This window comes from Nipponia nippon, unplaced genomic scaffold (assembly GCF_047370975.1).
Source record: "Nipponia nippon isolate SJK-2023a ecotype South Korea unplaced genomic scaffold, ASM4737097v1 scaffold_2, whole genome shotgun sequence".
Taxonomy (NCBI): Eukaryota; Metazoa; Chordata; class Aves; order Pelecaniformes; family Threskiornithidae; genus Nipponia; species Nipponia nippon.
The window spans coordinates 61,563,828-61,587,263 of NW_028262336.1; the positions used below are offsets into that span (position 1 = coordinate 61,563,828).

The 23,436-nt window shown below is 42.8% G+C and overlaps 1 protein-coding gene across 5 annotated transcripts in view; it reads left to right on the forward strand.

The window, feature by feature from the left end:
- IL1R2 (interleukin 1 receptor type 2) overlaps window positions 1-23,436 on the forward strand; it is a 50,285-nt gene that overhangs the window by 9,163 nt on the left and 17,686 nt on the right. For 2 of the 5 annotated variants that reach the window (XM_009472653.2, XM_087759052.1), the window contains exons 8-9: window positions 2,166-2,311; window positions 3,474-6,134. In XM_009472653.2, the coding sequence (XP_009470928.2) occupies window positions 2,166-2,311; window positions 3,474-3,583 (256 nt within the window). In that variant the 3' untranslated portion in view covers window positions 3,584-6,134. Of the gene's footprint in view, window positions 1-2,165; window positions 2,312-3,473; window positions 6,135-10,818; window positions 11,659-14,627; window positions 14,852-23,436 lie in introns of those variants that run through there. The other 3 variants (XM_087759054.1, XM_087759053.1, XM_087759055.1) reach the window with 3 other exon arrangements.

The window sequence follows — 23,436 nt, forward strand, 5'->3', positions numbered from 1 at the left end:
TTTATTCATGGTATGCTGCAAATGAGCCAACTTCAAGGTTTAAACTTGAAGCACATTTTCATGGGCAGCTGAGCTGATGTAAGAGCTGATTGCAGTGGAAAGCAATGGGACTTGATCCTTCCCAGTGCTTCTCTTATCTCTCTCCTTGCCCTGTGCCAGCAAAACAGCAACATCCTCTCCCTGACTTTGATGAGGTTCTCTGAACACACTAAGACAACAGAAAACTATCCAGTGGTTTGGTTTTGTTGTTTTGGTTTTTTATTTTAATATCATTGTTTTTCCCCTTAGGGTTGTTCTTTTCCCCATTAGTGAGTTAAAGTGACTCACAGAGACGCCCAGCGAGTGCTAGAGCTGGCGCCAGGGAAGCACTGGGGGGGATGCTGGTGGGAGGGAGAAGCAGGATGTCCCACATCCTCTTGCCCTGATCCGTGGTCTCTCCCCGTCTTGCGGAGCCTTCTCTCAGCTGCCTCATAGCTGCATGCCTCAAGGCTTTTCCCGCTAGGAAAGGAGGGAAAAGATCTGCTTTCTGTACCTGCCACATGTCACCTGAGCAGCGCTAACTCACTACATTCAGGCATGGTCCTAGTGCTTTAGCAAATGTGAGGTAAACCTACCGGCTGCAATCTCTTCAATGAGGTCCAAGTCGGTGTGTTTTATCTCTCCTTTGATGAAACTGAGCATCCACAAATATCATCACCCTCACCTGGGTCACAGTGGCTCTGCCGGTACTGGTGGACAGAGCCAGGAAGGTTCCTGGGCTCTGGGATGCCATTGCCTCTGCTGTTAATGGTTAAACTGGTCACTCACCAGCTAGCATCTTCCCAAAGAGCTCCTGGCTGCCGATTAGGATTTAGCATGGGGCAGGGACCATTCCCGAGAGAGTTTGGGGATGTGACATCCCTATTTTGAGGGACAAGAGTGTTTAATAGTTATGGATGTGAGCCGGTTTGGGCCATTTGTGGCCATCAGTGCCAGACAACAACCTGGCCATGTTTAGTTTATTGCAGAGCTGCAGCCAGCGGTAACACGGTAACTCAGCTGTATGCCCAAGCCCTTATGTGTTTTCACATTCCCCACAGCATGATTGAGACCATTAATTTATAATGTTGTTTACATGGACAAGTGACAGTGCATTAAACCTGTGGTCAGGAGCCGTAAAATGTACTGTGGCTATAGTCTCTGCAGGCTTTAGAATAGAGCAGCACATGTAGTTTCTTACTTGGACTTTAAAAATTATTTTTATTGTTACTATCACTATCATTATTATTGTTACATATTATTATACAATTGCACAAGGACAGGGACCATGCCAGCTAGGGCTCACGTGGAGCCTGCGGTGTGTGAGACACCGCAGTTCTGCTGGAAGCCCTCAGAATGGCAGCAAGGCAAAACAGGTCAAATGCCCCCCCGGAAAACAAATTCCCCACAGAAATCTCTGGCAAAGAACCCACCGCCGTGTTGCTGCCTTCCTGCGGTACAGTCCTCGGAGGAGCGCACAGGGAACTCCATTGCCGCAGCGCATCACAAGCTCATGCTCAGATCACTAAATAGCAGCTGGACAAATTCTCCAGCAATGACTAAGAGATATCAAGAGACAATGTTTGACTGAAGCTAGAAAACCACTTTTAAATAGTTGGACCGATGAAACAATCAGGTTGAAATAAGCTGGAAACCTCCTAGACAGTTTCTTGTATTGAGCTCTTGGGTTTGGGCACGTGATAGACAGGAATGGTGGTTCAGTTTGCTGAGTGAGAATCTGCAGGGTTACATTCTCTGTATGTCCTCTTCCAGCTGATAGTAAGAATTAATCTCAGAAATGAATAGGTAGTCAGAGAGAAGGTCCTTCCACGATGCTGTGTGGAGAGCTCGAAGATATACAGAATTCTGCTTGCCTTTCTTCCCTCCCTTTATTTTTGCAAGACAGATCCCGTTCTTTTTTTCCTGGAAGATTCAGCAAGTGCAGGACAGGTACTGACTGCTAAGGCTCAAATAGTTGGTACAACTGGGCTGGAAGACACAGGTGTCTTCTAATGCCTAGGGGCTAGTTCAGAAACGAACAAATATCCAATGCATTTTCTTGTGATGTGCTGTTAGAATGAACACATCAAACAGAGAAAAGCCAGCTTATAAAAGGACTTAACATTAAATTTTTCTTTTTCTTCCAGAGAAATTGTAGAAAATGGTGAAAACTTCATTGAAGTTCCACTGATTTTTGATTCTGTTGAAGAAGTAGATTTTTACACAGACTTTACGTGTCTGGCCCAGAACAGATATGGATACCAAGCACTGCCAACAAGGGTCAAGCAGGAAGGTAACTAGTTTGACTTCTTTTTTGGAATAATCGTTATCATTATTCTAATGCTAAATTATCATCCAAGCCTTTTATACTGTCAATGCCAGTATCGGGATGAATTATTGCCTGGGGAAAAACTGGTTGCCTCTTTCACCTGTCGACTTTGGAATAGCCTGTTCACAAAATACAATTTCTGTGGGTCATTCAATGACATTTTCTGCAGGAATAAGGATCTGTGCTGGTATATCTGTTCATTGGGTAGGGCTCAAATTTAGATACATTTTGTGAAATGATGGCTTCAGGGAGACTACTGGCAAACTCCCATTGGGTGCTGCAGGGCCAGATCTCCTCCAGTTCCTCAACAAGTAGGAAAAAAAGAAGACAATACCAGAATAAAGATCAAAGTGTTCTTTCTCCTCATGCACAGACTGCCGCTAAAATAACAAGAAGTGTAAGTTATGATGGGTGTTGTTATTTTGGCTCCTAGTGATGGGAAGAGAAGCCCTAAGCTGAGTGCAATTGATGTTGCAGTTTGATAGACCATTGGCCAAGAACCAGCTGTAAAAACAATGTGAAGCAATGGTAATTGTTTCTTTGCATGACATGGATGAATCACCAAAGCTTGCTCACATTGTCTTAGAAAGGCACATGAACATTTACAGTCTTCATTATAACTCATGACTCGTTTGAGCATCCTATGATGAGGGATTTGTACTCATTTGCTAGGTGATGTGCTGCCCTTGTCTTCCATGAGCTACACAGGTCACATGTCAGAGGAGGCAATCCATGAACCGATATAGGCTGGAATAATCCAAAATGGTCTCGGTGGACACTGGTCTTGGAAATTAGCTGTCTTTTGGGAAAAAGCTCAGAGTCTTGGCTTGATCATTAGTAATTTATAGGGCGCTCTGTATGAGAAAACTATTCACAGAGCTTGAGGGCAGACTGGCTGTTATGTACTCCCTCGCCACGCGGTGCTTTTATTTCCTGCTTGGAGTGTCTCTGAGTTTCCCAGAGTGCTCAATCAATAGGCCTCTTCCTTTCACAGGTGATCAACCCTGCTGGAAGGTTAACTTGCAGACATCCTTTGTATTGTGATTTCTCCTCTTCCTCCTTGAACTTAGAGAACTATGTTCCTGGGAGGTGTTTTTGAAAATATTTCATTTCTTTACTTTTGCAGCTGTTGGCTTGTCCTGGTACATTGCAATGATTCCCATCGCATTGGCCGGCGTGATTGTGGGGGGGATATACATACACAAGTGCTGGAAGCAGAGAGCCGATAAAGGTTAGACAATAGCAAAGGTATAAAATCTTCTTTATTCTTCAACCGCCAACAGAACAAAAATCATCATGGCTCTCTTTGACGTGAGACACAGAGAGACATTTCAGACCAAACTGCTTTCCCAGCGGATTGATATATCGGCTATTTTCCTCTTCTCCAAGTCTTCTACGATCTGATTGAGTTATATTTATAAGTTTGCATTTTTATGCTGCCTAGATGCAGGAAACCTGCTTCTGTTATTTTGCAGCTAGGGTGCAATCTGTAGCATTTTGGAACACAGAATACCAGGAATGTGCCCTGGATATGGGAAGGGTAGGGAAAGGGAGGTGCTTTCGCCCTTTCTCATTCCAATAGTCTTATTTAAAAAAAAAAAAAAAAAGGAAAAGAAAAACCCAAAAATCTAAAACCAGAAGCTAAGAAAGCTTGCTACAGAAGGACTATTCCACACTTGAATGAAAATGCAGTTTTCTTAAGCATTCAAACTAATTTTATTTTACTTCAGTCTAAAAACAGCCACTTTTTTCCCTTTTCCAGAGCCAAATACAGTTGTCATAGCAACTGTATATCTACGAACTTTTCCACAGAAAATTGAACTTTTTTCACCATTTGGATTACTCTTTGCTTAAATGGACTGTCTCAGAACATCCCGTCCCCAGGGATAACTACATCAGTGTACCAGATAATTGTACACTGGAGAATTCAGTTCCATTTTAACTACCAGTATCTCGTAGCTAGAGATTCATAGGCAGCTGTAACATGTTATTATCTTTGCCAAGAAAAGAATTTGGAGGGATGTTGTAGTGTTTGGAGAGTCAGTTGACTAATACAAAGTTTTATTCCTGGAAGTGATTGGACAGATTACCAGTAATAATGTACAGTCTTGCCCTTCTGTGCTTCTAACTCTTTCATGACTGGCCTGATTCTCCTTGCTGATATATGTATAAAAGTCTGGCCTAGATTCCCATAAACAATGAGTCTGCACTAGTCTAAAGCTGATGCAGCTTCAGGAACCTTGTGTCCTTTAGATGGAAGTATGCAAATCGATTACTCATGATGCAAAACGCTGCCCATTAGGTTAATCTAACTGCATTCCAGTCTTGACATAAATCAGAAGGGAGCAATAGGTAATCAGTGACTATGTTGTACTTTGAGGATCAGAATGAGTAGAATGACTCAGTTACTTCCTCTTCCAAGAGATAACATATATGATGGCTGAGAAATAGTTCCATCATATATAATATGTATTATCTTCATCTGCATGGGAGGGGAAGAGATCCAGTCTTAGGGTCTAGATTGTTACAGACCCATAACTGACACCTCTCACAGATACCGAAGATAAAACCTTTTTTCAGATAAATCAGCCCAGAGGTTTTTCAGTCTCTGTAGGAAAAAAAAAAATCAGGAAAAACGTTGGGTCCAAAGAAACAAATTGTAAAGAATGTTAGAACTGTGTGTCATCCCACAAACTAGAGAAATGAACAACTCGCATCCATCTGGGAGAGGCCATAATCTAGTTCCTTTCCACCATCACTTATAGGTTCTGAGTTTAGCCTGATAAATATTTGGAAGGATTTTAAAGACTAGGTTATGGCTTGAATTAAAAAACCCTTCAATCTATTAGCAAGAACCTTCACATTTTATGAGATTTAAGTCAAAGTCTCCCTTTAAATATTCTAAATGGTTGCTGTGAAGATACAGTTACAGAGATTAGATTTCTGACACAGTCTGAGTCAACGACAACCAAACAAGACCACAGGACTTACTGTTTCCAAGTGCAGGGTGTTAAAGATGATGATAAAGAATACAGATGTTTTATGGGCAGATGGGAAAAAGGTGGCTGCAAGTGTGGCAAACAGTCAACCCAGTTGGATATCTGTTCTTTGAAGGAAGAAAACTATAGATGAACTGACCATTGCTGGAAGGAACATGACAAATGTTTTAGGTACATCAGGAATGCTCATTTTTATCAAGCGATTGCTAGTCTGTAATGAGAGAACAAATTCGGCTTGCCAATAAGTTTCACCTTTCAAAATGTGATTTGTTCTTCCTACCCATCTGTATCCTCCAAGAGTAGTGTGATAACACATCTGGCTGTAGGCGCAGGGTTGGGTTTCACTAAGTAGTGGAAAAGAAGTAGAACTTTTGGTATATGGAGTATCGATGCCATAAGAAAGTTAAATACCTCAGATCCTCCTCCAAACTAGAGAACGAGAAAGAAATGTGAATGTGAGATAAAAATTAGGCATACAGAGAACTGATGTGACATACTCAGTGGCATCTTGAATACAAGGGGAATGTAAAGAAACAAAGGTTTATCTTTTATGAAGTGATATTTGCTTCTCTGACTACTGGTATAGTAATATTCCGAAGGCTTTCATCACAGGTAGATTTGTTCAAATGAACTACATATAGTGTAAATGTTTTACAGGTAGACTTGAACAAGTGACTTACATAATGTAAACGTTTTACATTGATTTGTATTGTTATAAACAAGGGTAACACGGTCTATATTGTTTCTGAAAATGTTACCTGAAAAATGGAAAAAAAATAAAAACCCAAACAAAGTGCTGGTGTGTGAGTTGGGTGGGAAGGAAGATGTGAGATGGCTCTTTGAGGGTGGCAGCTCTTTCCCAGAGAGGTGTGATTTTTCCAGCGCTCTGTTGCAGAGGGGCTCATCCCCTGGGGGTGCAGTGACGCCTGCTCTGCGGGGCTGCGGGATGAGCTCCGTCCTTCAGCTCCTTCTGCTCTCGCCCTGCAGCTGTGCCTTGTCACACCCAAGGGAGACCAAACCCTGATGGGACAAGCTCCTCTCCTGACTGCCACCACATTCACGGCTGTCCTTGCTCCGCAGTCCCCCAGGCATCTGGGCTCACTCTGGGCAGGTGGAATTGGGTGATCTTTCTCTCTCTGGCTACCAGCTGTTGAAATGTTGGGTCCCTCCACTGATTTCTGTGGGGGGACTTCTGGAAACATAGGTTAACACAGACTGTCACTGTGGGGATGTGAATTTAGCATGTGCTCCCCAGGCAGGGAGATCTGTCTTATTCAGCTTCCCAAAGGCAAAATTTTCGTCTCCTTTTTTCAGTTAAAATTAGAGAACTCCGATTGTCACTGTCCTTCGGGTAGGTCCATCCTGGGAAGTTCAGAGTCATTAGCTTCAATGTACTTTGAGGAGAAAATGTCCTAAATCTCAAGGCAAGCTGAGACTGAGGACTTGTGCCAGTTTATAATTGGACCTGAAAAGAAATACAGTATCAGGGAATGCCACTTGACATCAAGAATTCAGGGCTCTGCACCGCAATGTTTTTCTTCAGAAAAATGAATGATATAAGGAGGACTAGGCCACCTTGTTCCTGGGACTGTGTGGGTTCACAGCATTTGCCAGAGAGCTCATCTATCTGCAACAACTTCAAAGGAACATCTACAGAGGGGAAGAGACTGGTGTCCCACAATCTTGGCATGAGTTAGCATCCAGGACAGCGGCTGCTCCTGTGGCAGTAGTTCCTATCAGGAAACATGAGTTCAATTAACAATTATTTTCTTGTTTTACTCAGCATATGTGATCTTGATATTGGCTATCCATCTAAATAGACAGCATAACTAATGTTTGACCGGAGTAGCACCTAAAACAAAGTAAACATGTCATTTGGAGAGCACCAAAGTACTAGATCTCCTAGTTCTCAAGCAAACCCCTCAAATAAAGGTGAGAGCAAATGGAAATAAGAATTGGATCTGCACACAGAGCTGATCTTGGCAGATCAAGATAAGAAGGTTAGATTTTTTTTATTCTAGTAGCTGGGGAGGGAAGTTGTGCGTGCAGGAGGACAAGAAACGTGAAACACCATTGCCAGGAATAATGCTTTAAGTATGAGAATAGCTCATAAAACTGATGAGTATTTTGACTCAAGTCTGCAAAGCAAGAGACCCAGGAGAGCAAAAGTAAGGAACAGATCTTATGTTTTGGAGCTGAGATTTCCCTGTCCACTCGTAACCTTGGAGCTGCTAAAGATAGCCTAGGGTGGGGTGCCTCTCATCCAGCCTTCATGCAGCCGAAAGGAATACAGCTGGTCCAAGCTAGCCATTGATGTTTCCTTTCCACTCAGTGGAGGAAGAGCTCTCTCCGATGCCTAAAATAAATGGGATGAATGGCCCTCTAGAGGTGGTTGTATTTTTCCACCCGTTAAAGTGAGACGAGTCCACCCTGGATTATAGGAATGATTGGTTGTGGACTACTTGATTTCAGTTTATTGGAGAGGAAACAGGTTTAAGCCCAGAGGCATGTAGTCGAGGCTACTGGGCTTTCTTGGGAAATTACTTTAATGCTGGCATCTTCCTGTGCAGAGCAAGGACATAGGCTCACGCTAAATGAAAATAGTGTAAGAGGCTGGGAGGCAGGCACAAAGGTATGTATGGTGGGATCCAACGTAAGAGACAGGCTGACAATGTCTCTGGTCAATGCCTTGGAAAAACGTTTGTGGCTCATGGACCATGTGGTCGTGAAGTGCCACAGCTATTACAGGAAGAAAAGAAAGAGCTGCCGTGTGTGTGAGGCTGAAGTACACAGAGCCTCCCTGGTCCAGGAGGGAGTCTGCTGTGTGACTGCCAGCGACCCAGGATCTCTTGGTGCGAGCACGGGGCAGCGGGAGCTGCCAGCCCTTCCACAGCGCTCAGCCAGCGCAGCTCCCACCGCAGCCAGCGCCCGCCTGCTCCCAGCAGGCACTGCTGGGCAACAGCAGCAGACCAGAAAAAATACTGTTACGTACAAATGAACTATCATAAAACTAGCCTGCTGCCAGTGGACAAACGCAAGATGTTGATAAGAAAACCACTAAAAATATATATAACCCATTAGTCTGCTTTATTGTGTTCATTGCACTGGAAATTAGAGTCTGTATCAGTCTATACATTAGCTAGTATACACGACGTAAAGAGCTTAATAAAGTGGATGAATTATAGCACCAGTCAGTTTTCAAAAAGGACATATTGTTATCTTCCTGAAGTTCCTCAAAGGAGAGCCAGGCACCTAATAGTAACAGGGAAACTTTTAAAAACATAGCTCCAAGCTGTCCTGTTAGAAGTTGGGAAATTCATCCATTGCTGAATCTTTAACTGCAAAGTGTAGTTTGGCTCTTATAGTTGTGTGTCCCTCCTTCCAATTTTAGGTTTTTGCACCAGTTTAAATTGTCTCAGAACCCGATGACAGCTTCAGGTGTAAACACCAAACTCCTTTGTAACGTGTTGAAAAATTTGATCTCTGAGTCCTGACAAGAAGTGAAGGTCCTCTCTTTCTTACTGTTTTTACTGGTTTGTCATCGGTTGAGTAGTGCCACAGGAACCTCACTTATATGTACTTAAATTTCATAGAAATGCAAGTCTTGATTTCTTTGCAGACAATGAGGCATTACCAGCATTTCTATCTTGCGGGGCTCGAACAGTACTCTTCATTTAAAGCCTCAGAGGTCCTGTTTTCCCTTGGCTATAGAGGATTCATCCATCTGCTAAGCTGTGGGATAGATGAATCATCCTGTTTGCTTACTTTGGCTCCCAAATGTGCTTCGTCATAAGTGCTAGGGAGGCCAGACTATGACTGGAAAGATTTGATACTATATTTGTTTACTTGCAAAAAAACCTCTCTCAAGTAATTTGTGGCTTTCAAGGTGGGGACACAGATGAACTAAATAATTAAAGGGTATCATTACGTGTACCCTCAATATATTGCTATCACTCTTTGCCTTTTGACTGGGACTTACCATGGCTGGTCTTCAGCCGGTTTGAGAACTCTCTAGAGGAGACAGTGGGCAAGCCACGGTGGTTTCTCAGCTCTCATCATCATAACCCGGTTAGCCTGTGGATGCTGGAGACTAGGGCCTCCTCCTTGTGAGTAGAGAAAAGCTATCAGCTCAGGGGAGAAACACATGCCCTGCCTTTGATCACAGCTGATGGGTAGTTTACCTGATGAATCTAAGCCAGTAAAATGCCGGAGCAAGCACAGTAAAGATCAGAGATTCACATCTCCACCTAAGAGTGGCAGAGCTGTATGACTGATTGCTTCTTGCTAGGAAAGAATGTATAAGCTTTTTTTTTTTTTTTTTATTACCATGCTGATGTGGTGCCATTTAGGAAATATGGATTGCATGGGAGAATGTAAAGATGGGTGGAAGAGGGTGGCTTCCCATCGGGAGAGCTGTGAAATGCTGCAAGGACACTTGGGGAATGGAGAACTTGTGAGAACAGGCAATATGAGCTTATCTTCTGCCTGGAAAGGGAGAGACAGGCCATGGTAACTGCCCGTAAGCACATCCAGTGAGAGAATACAAAAGCAAGGGCATGTACTTATTTCTGCTAATGAAGGAGACTGGGATGAAAAATGCATAACCAAAAATAAGTCGGCCGCTAATCACTCCAGCAGCGAGGTCCTGAAAGAGCTTCTCAGCAGGAGCAATGGCTAGGAAAAGAAATTACTTTTAACCTGGAGCTGGGTACAGCTATGAAAGGGAATTGATGTGTGTGACAGCAGGGGGTCTCCCTGCAAGGTTACATCATGTCCTCTGACTTTGTGCTCTTTATTTCCATCAAAAAAGGGCAGAGAGCTGAAGATAAAAAATGCCATCTAAGAGTTTAATTATTGTGTTATTGTTATTTCCTCAGTTAAATCTCCAGTGCCCGTTATTTACAGCCCTTTCAAGCTTGTAAGTGCTGGAAGATCAAAAGAATTAAACACTGAACACAATTGCTGGATATGTTTTTGTGGACATCTCGGAAGTCCTAATCTGCTTTAAACTCTGCTGGGAGATGCCAGTTGCTCCTGGAAAATAGCCCTTCATAAGATTTGGCTTTCCTACTGGACGGAGTGATCCAGTCTCTAAACAAAACTGTGTTGTAAGAGATGAGTTAGCTCTTCATATGATCAAGTGCCTGCGTTATGCGGAGAAGACGGGGAGGAGGAGGCCCTTAAACACTGCTCTGTCCTCTTTCACTCAGTCTCATGAATGTTGCTTTCTCCTTGTTTATTTTACTGTTTAACGGCTGCTCCTGTGGCATTCACTCTTGGCCGTGCATGTTCAGGGAGCAGCAGCCGCCCGAGCACTCCCACACCATCCAGGGAGTCGCACACACCACCCGAGACTTTAACTGCTCGGACCGCGGTCCCTTCGCAGCGGGCAGCTCCGCTGAGCTGACGGGCGCCCCTTTTCGACTCCTCGCTCACACACACACCCACCTCGCGTGCTTCCTCTCCCCTCAGGCTCGACCCACGGCTTCCCCGAAGCAGAGTCTCTGACATGACGTACGCCAGGTGAATTTACGGAGTGGAACAGCGGTGAAGAGCAGCTCGAGCTGGGTGCCTCTGGAGAGGGACCCTGAACAAAGAAATCCCTGGGCAATTATACCCTTACAGTCTATGTTCCCCTCCCTTCATGCAACAGTTCGGTCCAATAGTAATATTTGGGTATGGGGTCTTCTTGTTCCTTATTAGATCCTTTCCCAGTCTCCAGGCAGGTCATTCTTTTTCCTATCTTGCTAGCTGCAGCTTCTGCTGATGGTTTCGCCTCCCTTATGTTCCTGGTTTGCACTGGTTTCAGGGCCTTCCTTCATGTAGCTAGGTAGGACTTCAGCATACGGTCAGCATATCTAGGTGAAAGTTCACAGCTTGCAGTCTAAGGCTTCAGCAGGTCTCTGGATCCTTATTTGAGCTAAAAATGACTTCTACAACAGTGCACTGGGAACCACGATGGAGCAACATTGTCCCAGCAAGGTTTGCAGGAGCTTCCCGGCTAAGGCCAGCAGGATCCCTCAGACTGCAAGCAAGCAGCAGGAGTGAAGTCTCTGTTGGGAATGTCAGGTCACTACAGACAAGGAGCAAAGAGCACAGTAATGATAAGTGGCAGTGGCATCCAACTCCCAGCCCTGGAAGAGTGCTTTAGGACACAGAAACCAGCTGCTGAAACACAACTGCTAAAGGCTTGACAGAAGCTACACATGGGATCACATTTCAGGATTAGTGCCTGTGCCTGGATGTTGGGGTTTTTTTAACTTTAATTATAAAAGCAGAATGTTGATTTACCCAAGAGCAATACCCTCACCCCTCCTTCATTCAGTAACTCAAGTTTTCATCGACTGTCTACCCAGTATGGGACACACTGGTTATGCAGAGGCAGTCTGAGGCTGCATGTACTTCAGTCACCAACTTTGTAGTTTAGATTTAGAGCTTGTAATATTTAACACTGGCATTCATTCTATTTGTTTTTTTATTAAGCAAACTAATTAAAAGCTACTTTTACAATGATGTTTAAAAGTGAATCATGGGACTTTAGTCATCTTATTATTAAAAACAAATTATTATGATGCAATGCTTTGAGGAGGTCTGAGCATGCCACAGCTTGTTTGCACAGGCAAAACATAGTTTACAGAGATTATCCTTGGTCCTAGGTCTCTCCAGGCAGTTGGTCCAGTTTCATCACTTTCTTTTTTTCCATCTTCCTTTCATTTATTATGCTTGCAGCATATATTTCAGCAAAGTGGATGCAAGGGGACCAGCTGAACAACAAGCTGGCTCAGGGTGGTGGGATGGGCTCATTTTCTTCAGCTGTGTACCTTTGCAACTGTTGCAAATCCACGCAGCTTTCTGTGCTGGTCATGAAGCCTCACCGGGAGCTGGTGCGACTCTTAGGTGATGAGCTATGTGCAGGACTCTTGCAGATGAGCTCAGGAGGGGTAGGAATCCTCTCTTAGTGGATGCTATCCCCATTTACCCACCTTCCACTGAAGAGCAACCATTCAGAAAACCCAGCAGAAGCAGGCAGGACTCTTCCCTTCCCTCCTGCTTGGGGGCTGTTTCAGTATGGAGATGGGGAGGGAGAGCAAAGAGACCAGTTCCAGCACAGCTCACCTGCAAGCAGTAGTCATTCTGCTTCCTCTCTTCCCAAGACATCTTGCTCAGGCAGGGGAGAAAGAAAACTCCACTGCATCTTCTCACACCTCTTCCTTTCCTCTGCTCTCTCGAGGCAGAGGAGAACAGGAGGGGGCACATGGTGGGACCCAACCTCCTGCATGGGGGGAGAAAACAGAGCAGCCTGCACAGTGGATGGGTGGAGACCTGAGTGGAGATGTCAGGCCTTGGTGTTTTGGTGTGGCGCAGACAGGACCTCACAACCCAAGACCTGGCAGCATTGCAGGCTCGCTCTTCAGCTCTTTGGAGCCCCTCGGTTTCTGGGCACTCAATTTTTCCTTTCAAAACAAAGCATTTTGCTCAGTCATTGAAAGAAACACCAGAGAGGGAGAAAAAGTATTTAAAAACAAGTGGCCTGCTGACATAGGCATATTGGACCATAATGTCGCTGTAGCCTGAAACAAACAGGCTTTTATTTTGGGAGAAGCACAACTCCCCCATTCTCTTACATCCCACTCCTCACGGTGGCCAGGGCACCCTGTCTGCCCTCCAGGCCCCATCTCTTGTATTGCCTCCTGTGAGAAAGGGGAAAGCCCTGTTACACTAGTGGCACATCTCTACTTCGGTGGTGCAGCCCCTTCTTCATTTCAGGCTATTTTCTCTGGTCAGCCAAAGTCCCAGGTGATGTCAAGCCAACAGAGTGCCCCAGGCCTGGCTGTTCCTCATCCTGTGTGGGTGTTTGGATGCAGTTACTTTGACTTCAGTTCCTAATATAGGGATGTTTTCCTCAGGGCTGAGGCAGTTCAGATTGGCTCACGAGGTGGGAGCCTTTGACCCCTTGCTGTATATCTAACATGAAATTGGGCATGTAATTCATTTTTTCGATACCAACCAAAATATGTCACTAACTCATCGATACTTGTGGTCATATACTGTCATTCAGCCTTTCCATGTGAGCTGAGTAAAGCTTTAATTCATGGAATCAGAGACCACGAGGTATTTGTGTATTACAATAAAATAATGTGAGCTGACGCATTTTTAATGGATTTTTTTTAATGCAGATGTTGATAGTATTGTATTTTCAACCTTCTGCATTTCTCATGTCATTTAAACACTGTAAGAGTGGTGACTCCAGGTTCATGTGAGAGAGCTAGATTTAGGCTGTGAAATAAATGCCAGACTCCTAACAAAACACAGTAGGTTGTTGAGTGACTAACATAGTTGCAGCTTTTTTCACTTGGTCTGAACTTGTCCCTTTAGGACAAATAGTTAATGTGTGCATGTTTTGGTTGAAGAAAAGGGTAATTTTAAAGTTAGCACTGTTACTTTTTGCGGCATGTGATTTGTTTGCTCACCTTTTGACTTCCTTGCATTCAAAAGTTGTTGACTTTCCTTACATTCATATTCACGGACACAGCAGAATTAGACTAAAGCCAACACTAGAGCTTGGATATTTTAGTTTGGCATGCCATTAGCTTGAGGGACATATGCTTCCCTCTGAAGTATTTTAGACTTCTGCAACTTACTACTCAATAGCTTAATACATTCTTTAAAAAAAACCTAATGAACTTGAGTGATTTGTTGCTCTCACAGGCCCCCGAGAGCATTTCAGAACATCAGAAATGCTGGGGGCTCCTGAATCCACTGCCTGGACCTTGTGGCTCTCCAGAGTTTAAAGGCAGGGTCTCAGTGCTGTTTTTCAAAGCTATGTTTGCTCTATGGGCTTGGGGAACCACTTCCTCTATCTCGTAACGAATACACACAAGTGCAGGATGGAAGGAAAGAAAGAAGGTGTCCAACAGTTCTCCTAATTTTCACCTAGACAAAACTTATGAAAACTTTTCTGTGTGTTTTGGGTTTCTTTTGACAACAGAATAACTCTGATTATATACTACTGCAGAATAAGAAAGAAAAAAACTCAGGAAAGTTTTCTTAAAGTACTCAAAACTATTGCTTATCTGCAATGTCTTTGCATTTATCAAGGACATTAACAACCAGGTGTCCATACATGCAGCTAACCTTCTTTGACCAGTAAATTCAAAGTTTCTTTGCTGCCTCATTTGCAAGAAATAATTTAATGATCCAGCTGGGTGTCAAAGGATGGACAGAACATTAGTAATCACCCCTGCGTATTTGGTTTACATGACTTGTTTGTCATTCCACAGGAGCTTCATGGCAGAGCTAAGGATGAAATCTGATTCTCAAAGGCAACATTCTAATCCTAAAAAAAAAGAATCAGTCTTCTCTTTCTCCAGTCCCTGCTTCATCCTTTACTAGCTTCCAGCTTTTGCAGTGAATAAGAAAGGAATCCTACCATGAACAACCTCCTGTATGGCGCAGGCCTGATTCACTTCCATGGCTTGGTCCATCCTGTGCTCTGCAAGGTGGGAAAAAAGAATATAAAGCATCATGTATTTAAAGAATGTGTCTTTACCTCAATTCTTACATTGCCTGATTTCAGAAGGCTTGATTTCACAATCTTATTTATATTCTTCAAACACCTTTTTTTGAGTGCATGTTTTCCTAAAATAGCTTTTTGTTTATTAAAAATCACTATGGTAGTTGAATATTAGTCAAGCCAGGCCCGGCTGGAGTCAAAGGGATGGAGGATGTCAATTAGAGAAATAGTACTGCAGTGTATAACACATTTATTGTGGGTGGACACAGAAAAATACTGCCATTCAAAATCAGGCATTGTGGTGTTATTTCTACTGTTTGCCTCTTCCATGACTACTTCTTCCACCGATCCTGACCCCTCCACTACTGTTTACGACTCCCTGCCTCGGTCCACTTCTGACTGCATCCAGTCTCAGTCTCCACCCTGACATTTTTCACATCTCTCCTTCCTGTTTTTGGGCTAGCCGTCTCTTGCAATTTGGCTACGAGGCGATAAAATATGAAGTCATGCCATATGTTCTCACTCAGTATCTCTGTACTGCTTTCCTGGCTTCAGCTGAGAAGGAAAGCTTTTCCACAAACATCTGCCAGCTGATGACTACTCAAACTGGAAAATAGCTCTTTGGTTCCTATAAAGAAGTACTTTTCCTTCCTTGTCTGGGAACAAACCTACACTTTTTCTAGGAAAGGCGTAAACTAATGCTGAAGGCCATTGGGTTCTTGAGCTGCTTTTTTCAGAAACTATTAAGCACTTAACTTGCATCCTTCCACACTGCATATACAGCAGGTCTCTGCACATACAAAGAGGAGACATTGTGTTTGGCTTTGAAATATATTCCCTCATCCACATCTCAAGACAGAGGTCATCTGTCATTCTCCATTCTGACTTGCAGTGGGTCAACCAGACCTATAGACTGAAACACCATCTTTTTCCTTAAATGTGAACTTTGAATCCCTGAACTTGCAGTGTGTCTAAGTTCTGCACATCCTGCACCTTGGTCTGTAGATCCAAGACAACAACAACTCCTAATTTCTAGCATTTTCTAACACTCCAGGTCTAACTCTATGTGGCCTGAAAATTTCTGAAGTGCCTACAGTTGGATGCTGATACGTGCACAGAAGTGCGTGTTGTAGAGCGATGTGCTATTAGAGCTGTGCCAATATTCAGACTTCTGCAGAGAAACATTTGGCACCAAGGGGCAGCCTGAAAAGCTGCACTGTGACACAGCCGTAGGTGTTGATGGCTCCTGCCTTTGCATAGTACTTAGGATGCACTACTTCCCCAGGGAAGGGGAAAGACCAGATCTAAGCTGTTTTTTAGAGTGAGGAAACTGAAACTCCACGCCAGAAGAGTGCCAGACTGCACCCGCCCGAATGCTGAAACAGTCAGGGGAAAGGGGGACACGAGCGTCTGGTCCCGCAACTGTCACGGTTTTCTTCTGATGAGTGGCTAATGTAGGAGGCAGGCTCATCCCAGGGAGCGGGGAGAGGAGGTCCCCGGCCCAGATGCTTCCCGGGAGGTGGTCTGGCTCCCTCTCCCCGACCTTGCTTCTGCCTGTTTCTGGGAGTGCGGCATTGCTCTGCCTCCCTGGAAGGGGGAGGATTTGGGAAGGATGGAGAAAGGGCAGCCCTTCTTAGGTCTCCTTCCTCAGTCCTTCACTTGAAGGAATGAACTAGTTGTGCCTCATTCTGTCTGTTAGCTTTTTGGGTTTTATGAATACAGACTATTTATAGATGTGGCTGTTGATCCTAGTTCTCACTTTTGTACAATTCCTTTTGCATTTGAAACTCATGAGAGAGCTCCTTATGCAACCTTGTTGGTCCTTACCTACCTTAAAACCTTCCTTTGCACTGGGATTGTCTGATGGTTTTGTCAGTTCTGGCAGCTCTTCCGCATTCCTTGTTTTTCCCTAGGAAAGCCTTAGATTTCCTTCCAAATGGATACTAGGCTGGTTGTATTCTTTTGGATCAAAGATTTTCCCAGTCTCCTGCAACTTGTGGTACTGATTTACTTATGTCATTCCCAATACATAATGACACAATTAGAGAAAATGGAAGAAATGAGAGAAATGTATTTTGTGTTAGTTAATTTCCTGCTCACAGATTGTGTCAGAGAGCTAAACATGTTCCACATGAGAAAAGTCTTTCAAAATAAACATTAAAAAAAACTTTAGTAGTTAATATCTGATTTTAAATAAAGGCTTAATGTTCCATTATTTCAAATAAAAGACATTCCCTCTGAATTTATTCTTTTATATGTATATATATATACACTATAGAAACACTACTGAGATATATATTTATGTAATATATAATTTATCTCTATATCTTTATCCCGTATTCTTTTTCACTTTAGTCTGCAGTTTCATATAATTCTTGCTCTTCTATTTTTATCAATATACTGTGAGATGTTTTACTGCAATCTTGCCAGTTAATAACAACACTAGATTATACTAGGATGCTGGTATACAAAGGTACAGGAGGGAACAAGAAACGCACGTGAGAGTTTTTTGGCTACACAGTCAGATTGTATACGATTCTTCTGAAGTCCAGAAAGAGATGAAAGGCAGACTTGTTCAATGTTTTTAGGTAAAAATAAAAAGGGAAAAGAAGAGATTCAGTCTCACAGTCAAGACAGAGTTAAGGATTTGCCAGTAGTGGAGATCTGAACTATTCAAATATCTGTTGGGAAAGAAACAGAGGAGGACACAGATGATCCAGCAAGTTCTGGGAATGTGTTAGTGGCAACTTTTTATTGTAGAGGCAGAGGAAGTTAATAGATAAGGGACGGTAATTAAATCTGTTTGAAATTCAATTCAGCCAGAGGTCAGATGGTAATGTGAGTTATAGGAGACTACAAAACAATAGCATTCCAAATAAAGGAAGGAAGCCCCGAATCGATGTGAGGCAGACAGGTAGGAGGGTATCTTTGGAAGAAATTCCAAGGAGTATCTAAGGAACAAGAACGCATGTAAGAAACAAAAAGCTGATTAAAAACAAGGTGGATCTGCCAAGAACAAAACGTGCCTTAGCAGTTCTGTTTCCTCTTTTCCAGGATAACTGGCTTAGTGTTAAAGAGGGAGCAGTAGTTGTGGTATACCTCAGATTTAGTAAGGGTTTTGAGGAGTGCCATAAGTAAGCTAGGGAAATGTGGTGATGGTGGGAATGTAAGGTTGATGCTCAGCTAGTTTGAACGCTACTCATGGAGTAGTCAACAATGGATTTCTGTGAAACAGGGATACTTCAAGGCAATGTTGCAAATTTAATTCCTGGAAATGGTTTGACTCTACCTAACCTAATCATTTAGGTTAACAATGTTGGTGATGGACTAGGGAATAGTTTCATGAATTTATACTTCAAATTACAGTAAGAAAGGGTGGAAGCACTTTGAAGACAAACAGCAAAGGTCAAAGTGAGTCTGGTATGTTGGGGTGATGGTACAAAACTGATGAGCATAAATCCAAGAAAGAAAATACTGGGGAAAAAAATTCAGTGGTATTTAGGGAACTGATTAGGCAATAGCAGCTCTGCAAGGCACGTGGAAAAGAAAGTCAACCAGAAATTAAGTCAATAATGAAAAGCGGTTGCAACAAAGACAATTTGTATTGTCATGTACTAACAGAGTTCTTTTTCATATAACATGAGAGGTATTTATTCTACTCTACCCTTATTGGGAAGACCTTATCTGGCATTCAAACTTTATCGAGTTTTGGAATCACATTTTGAGAAAGATTCGCATAAATTGCAGAGAATCCAGAACAGAGATCCAGGAAGAAGAGTTTTGGAAAATATGATTTTCTGGGAATAGATTTTAAAAACTGAGTTTGTTTATATAAGACAAGACTAAGGGAATACTGATAACACGATAACAGACTTCCAAAATGGCAAGAAGATTGCAGACAGTTGTTTTCCATGTTCACTGGACTAGGACAAGCAGTAACCTCTTCAGTTTTGCATGGGAAAATAAACATTTATATGTACTATATTAGGGAAACCTAGTTCTACATTAGGAAAAACTCTTCAGCTGAAGAAAGTTTTTCTAGTTTAAGTACAGAAACAGACTATGATGGGGGGGACTATGACGTCTTTATGAGTATGTTAAATCCATTAGGATGTTGCAGATCTACCAGCCATACTTCAGGACAAAAGCACAGATTAGATGACCTTGTGAAGTCCCCTCAAGCTACGTCCCAGCTTTTTCCTCCAAGGTCCTGTGCAAGGGTTTGTGGAGTCTTTCCCTCTTCCCCCAGGCAGCAATGTACCCATGCATCAGTTTAACATGTCAGGTCCTTCTTTAACAGGACCTGTAGGAGTTCCAACAGCTTTATCAGAGTTTTTGTGGACTACTTCAGAGTTAACCTTTTCTCTGTGTTCACTGAAGTAGAGAAAATTTTGATTCTTTGTTACCCCATTAATGCATTGGAGCTTGTTCTGGAGCATGCTGGAAACAGTCCTTAAAAAGAGAAGCTTAAGTGAGCAAAAAACAGACTCAACCTGCAAAGGAGAGCCGAGTACCTTCCAGCAGCCCAAGTTTTCCCGTCAGTTCTAGCTAGGGACAGATATGTGGTTGAACTTCATGGAAATACCAGATGTACTTTCGGTACTCTGAGGCTGCGTTTCATTGCTGAATGTTTGAACTCAGTATGGCATAAAATCTGAGAGGTTTTCTTTGGAAGCCTCCAGTGACCTTTACAAATAGCAGTATGCAAAATTAACCTTAGCACCTCTTCCGCATGCTACCTTTCTCAGTCTGTGGACACAAATACACATTTTATATAAACATATAATTCAATTTAGGTTCAGGTTCACAGATCAATAACAATATAGCTATATAATTAACTTTGTGATTTTGCATTTCCAAAAGAACCTTTATTTAACATTTCCTTTTGCTTTTTTTTTCTTCTTTCTATATAAGCTTCCACCCTGTGTTATTTGTTTTAGCCAGGGAAACACTGTAGTTTCTTTCCTTCACTGTTTGTTTTTTGGGTGACTTACTTACACAGTGGTTATTTTGGCTGCAGGAATTTGGACGTCAGCAGCTAGTTAACAAACATGTTAGGTTATTGACACTGACACTTCTATCGATCATGCAGCCCGCAAAAGTTGCTCAAGGCTTTTCTATTGAATTTGGCTTCTGATTGTCCTCCTGTAATTTTGTAACCAGTCTCAAATAAGAACATTTGCATTTTCAGTTACAGGTACTGTAAATCCCCTGATATTACTTGGAAGAAATGAAAAAGAAAAAGCAATAAAAAATGGTTTAAAAAAAATAGAACTGAAATTCATAGTTCAGAACTACAAGGTCACAGCCATTGTGCAGCTTTCTAATGGTTACATTGCCATAAGATATATCTTTGCTATTCAGATCATTGCAGGAACTTTTCCTAATAAAACTAATTGTAAAGCAAACTCCTTTAATGAAATTAATTTTTTTCCTTTTTTTATTTAACATGTTTCGTTGATTTATGGGACTTTTACATGCCAAAGTTGAAAATCAGCTGGAAGAAACGCAAGGTATGTTCTAGGGATAAGCACAATTACAATGCGATAAGGAAGAAGAACTTTTTCTCCTCTTGCCCCCACCCTTCCGCAAAGGGTCGAGTGAGGCCTGTGGTGGTAAAGCTGCAGATGGTACAAACCATGAGCTCCCGCCTGCAAGTGGAGAGAAATTCTGTATCTACAACTGGCACATTGGACTGAGGGGCCGAAAGAAGCTGTTCTGGAAAAGCCCTGTAACGGGAAAACAGGAGATGGAGCCTCCAGGGAGAGCGAAACCTCCTCCTGTCTGCATACACTTTCCCTGCGCACCCTTGCTGAACATACCATAAAGAGACCAGCTGCAAGTACACAGCTTGGCATCCAGCTGGGCTGGGTTACAGGGGGCTGAAATGCCTCTAAGGATTAGTCAAAGGTTGGGTGAAATTTGCACTGATTAGCAGCTGAGTGTGGTGCAATGCTGTCCCTGCCAGCGGCAGTGGAAAGAACAAGGTGTGAGAGCACGGAGCAGCTTTTGCCTAGGCGATGCAGATGGCAATGTTGTGTGCTGGGGAAGATCCCAGAGTTTTCATCAAGTTTTCTCTTAAAAAAATAGAACTGTGACATAAGATGTCATGCAGAAAGATTGTTCAGTAGTAACTTGGCTGAAGACTAACTGTTCAGCGAGAATTTGGCCTGAGACTAATTGGCTTAAACCTGAAACACACTGAGATGAGAAGCTCTTTCTTCATTTCTGACAGCTTGCCTCTATTCCGAAGTGCACCCAGCTGCCCTTTCAGTTCATCCCTAGTCTGCTGATTGCTGTTGCCCAGAATGTGCCTGTCATTCAAGCACTGCTCTACCCTGTCCCGGCACAGCTCAGAAACCTCTTGGGATGTTTTTTTTTTCAGAAGCTGCATTACTTTTGAAGGCTCTGAGACAAGGACACGCCACTTTGACAGCTTTGGTAGTAGTACCTAATTAAATACTTGTGGGATGGTACTGTTGAAACTGTGCTAGATGTGGCTAGGCAGAATAAAACCGGCCCTGTCCAAAATCAAAACAGGATTTAATGTGGAATGAAACAAAAGTTTAGAAACTTATGCCCAGAGCTGTCATTCTGGAAAGAGGCAAGGGAAGGCCTGGAGGAAGGGAAGACAGGCTGGCGGGAGCACGATCAGAGTATGGATAACTATAGGTTTTCAATTAGCCCTCTAAGGGTTTTTTTTCTTAGTACTGTCCCAGCTTCAATGCCACTGCTCTTCAGATTAAGGACTCAATGGGTATACGAGCTCAGTGGATAACTTGAACCCAGAAGTGAAAGGGCTTTAAAAGACCCAGGTCAGGAAAGACATGTAGTGAATAAGGGCTGAGAATTTCGGCTTCCCGAAAACCAGTGGAAATGTCTTCAGCGCAAACTGTGTACACGTTTCCAGCTGAGCGTGAGATTCTCAAGAGCAATTGTGGATTGTCATTGTGGGCTGCAGATACACAAAATCTATATACACTAGTAATTGCACTCGAGCAGTCTCACAGTTACTCATTATTTCTGCTGCATTAGTATCCCAAGCGGCATGAGGGTTGCCTTCAGTACTTCACAGAATATGAAGCAAAAAAAACCCCTGATTTGCCTTTATACAGATATACATATTTCTGGGTCTCTTCAAGCCCATTTTAAAATTCCAGTCATTCTCCAGTTTTCCATCACCATCTCCCTGCAGGTGATGGGAGCCTTTCCAATAACTTTAGTCAGAAACAGATCAGGTCCGTAAGTAAAAGAAGCTGCGTGAAAGGCACGCACACTTCACTGGGATACATAGCACTTTCCAGTGTGAAAAGGAACTGTGCAATGAGCCTCGCTTTCAAAAGCGAAGGAAAAAAAGCAAGTAACATTTTGGGGGGGAATTTTCCTAAAGAGCACTTGGTTGTGACATGTGACAGCTCTTCCCTTAAACAACTGTTTCTGAGAATTATAACAAAGCCTTGCAGATGCCTTTTCCAGTAAATCCATTTGCCCAAAACTCTTGCACAAAAGGCTCAGACCAAATAGGACTCATGCTGCAGAACAGCTTGCTGAAGCGGTTCTTGCGTGGGAGGGGTCTAAAGGTCTCGTCTCAATAATTAGCATACGCAGCCAGCTACCGGAAAGCAAATCTTGCTCCCCGTCGCTGGTATGACATGTGAGCAGATGCCACATTGAACTTGAATAGAGCACACAGTTTTTAGGGATGAATGATGCTTGAGGCATACAATGGGGTACAATCCTATTCCCACTCAAGATAAAGGCAAAGCTCCCGCTAACTTCAGGCTCTTATCCTGCATGCAGAGGCACAACGAGAACTGTCCTGTTGGCAGATTAAGAGTATGAACGGGATATGTGATAATAAGATTGCAGAAAAGCAAACCTTCACTTGACTTACGTTCCCATAAACGTGGGTTTGGCAGGTTCCCACTTTTCCTTATCAGCCCTTGAAATATTTAACTGTTAAGTTCCTACATGAAGGTTGTAGCTAAGCAAGAGAACGAAAGATTTCTTCCTTAAGGACAGGCGATTGCTGCTCCAGGTAGGCTGTACCTGCCATAACACGGGTTTGTGTACTGCAAACCAGAGCTTTGGTTTTGTTGTGGCTCATTTAAGGTACTGATAATTCATATTGGAAGGAGCAGATCAGCCCTCAGTACATTTTTTCTCTTTTGCATGCCGCTGCCAAATGAAATAAATGGTAAAAACACAGAGAGGACTTTTTTGTTTTAACAGGCTCTGCAAAGGCAGAAGCTGGCATCAGTGCTTAAGCAGTTAGGATCATTTTTGGCTATGTATGTAGTGCAATGAGTAAATATTGGTACAGTCAGGCTCAAATTGAAGCTGTTTTGACTGCAAGTGCTTTAAAAATTAAAGAGAGAAAGGAAATTACTTAATTAGGCAACTTCATAAAATAAGATGGCAAGTTTTTCTTCACTATGGGAGAAGCCAGTGTAATTGGAGAAGAACAGAGTCTTCTTGATTCAAGCTTTAGTCACTGGAAAATGCCAATTTATTAACACCTAAAATCCTTTAAAAAATGAATTAATTTTGGCCAAAATAATTTCCAGGAAGAACCT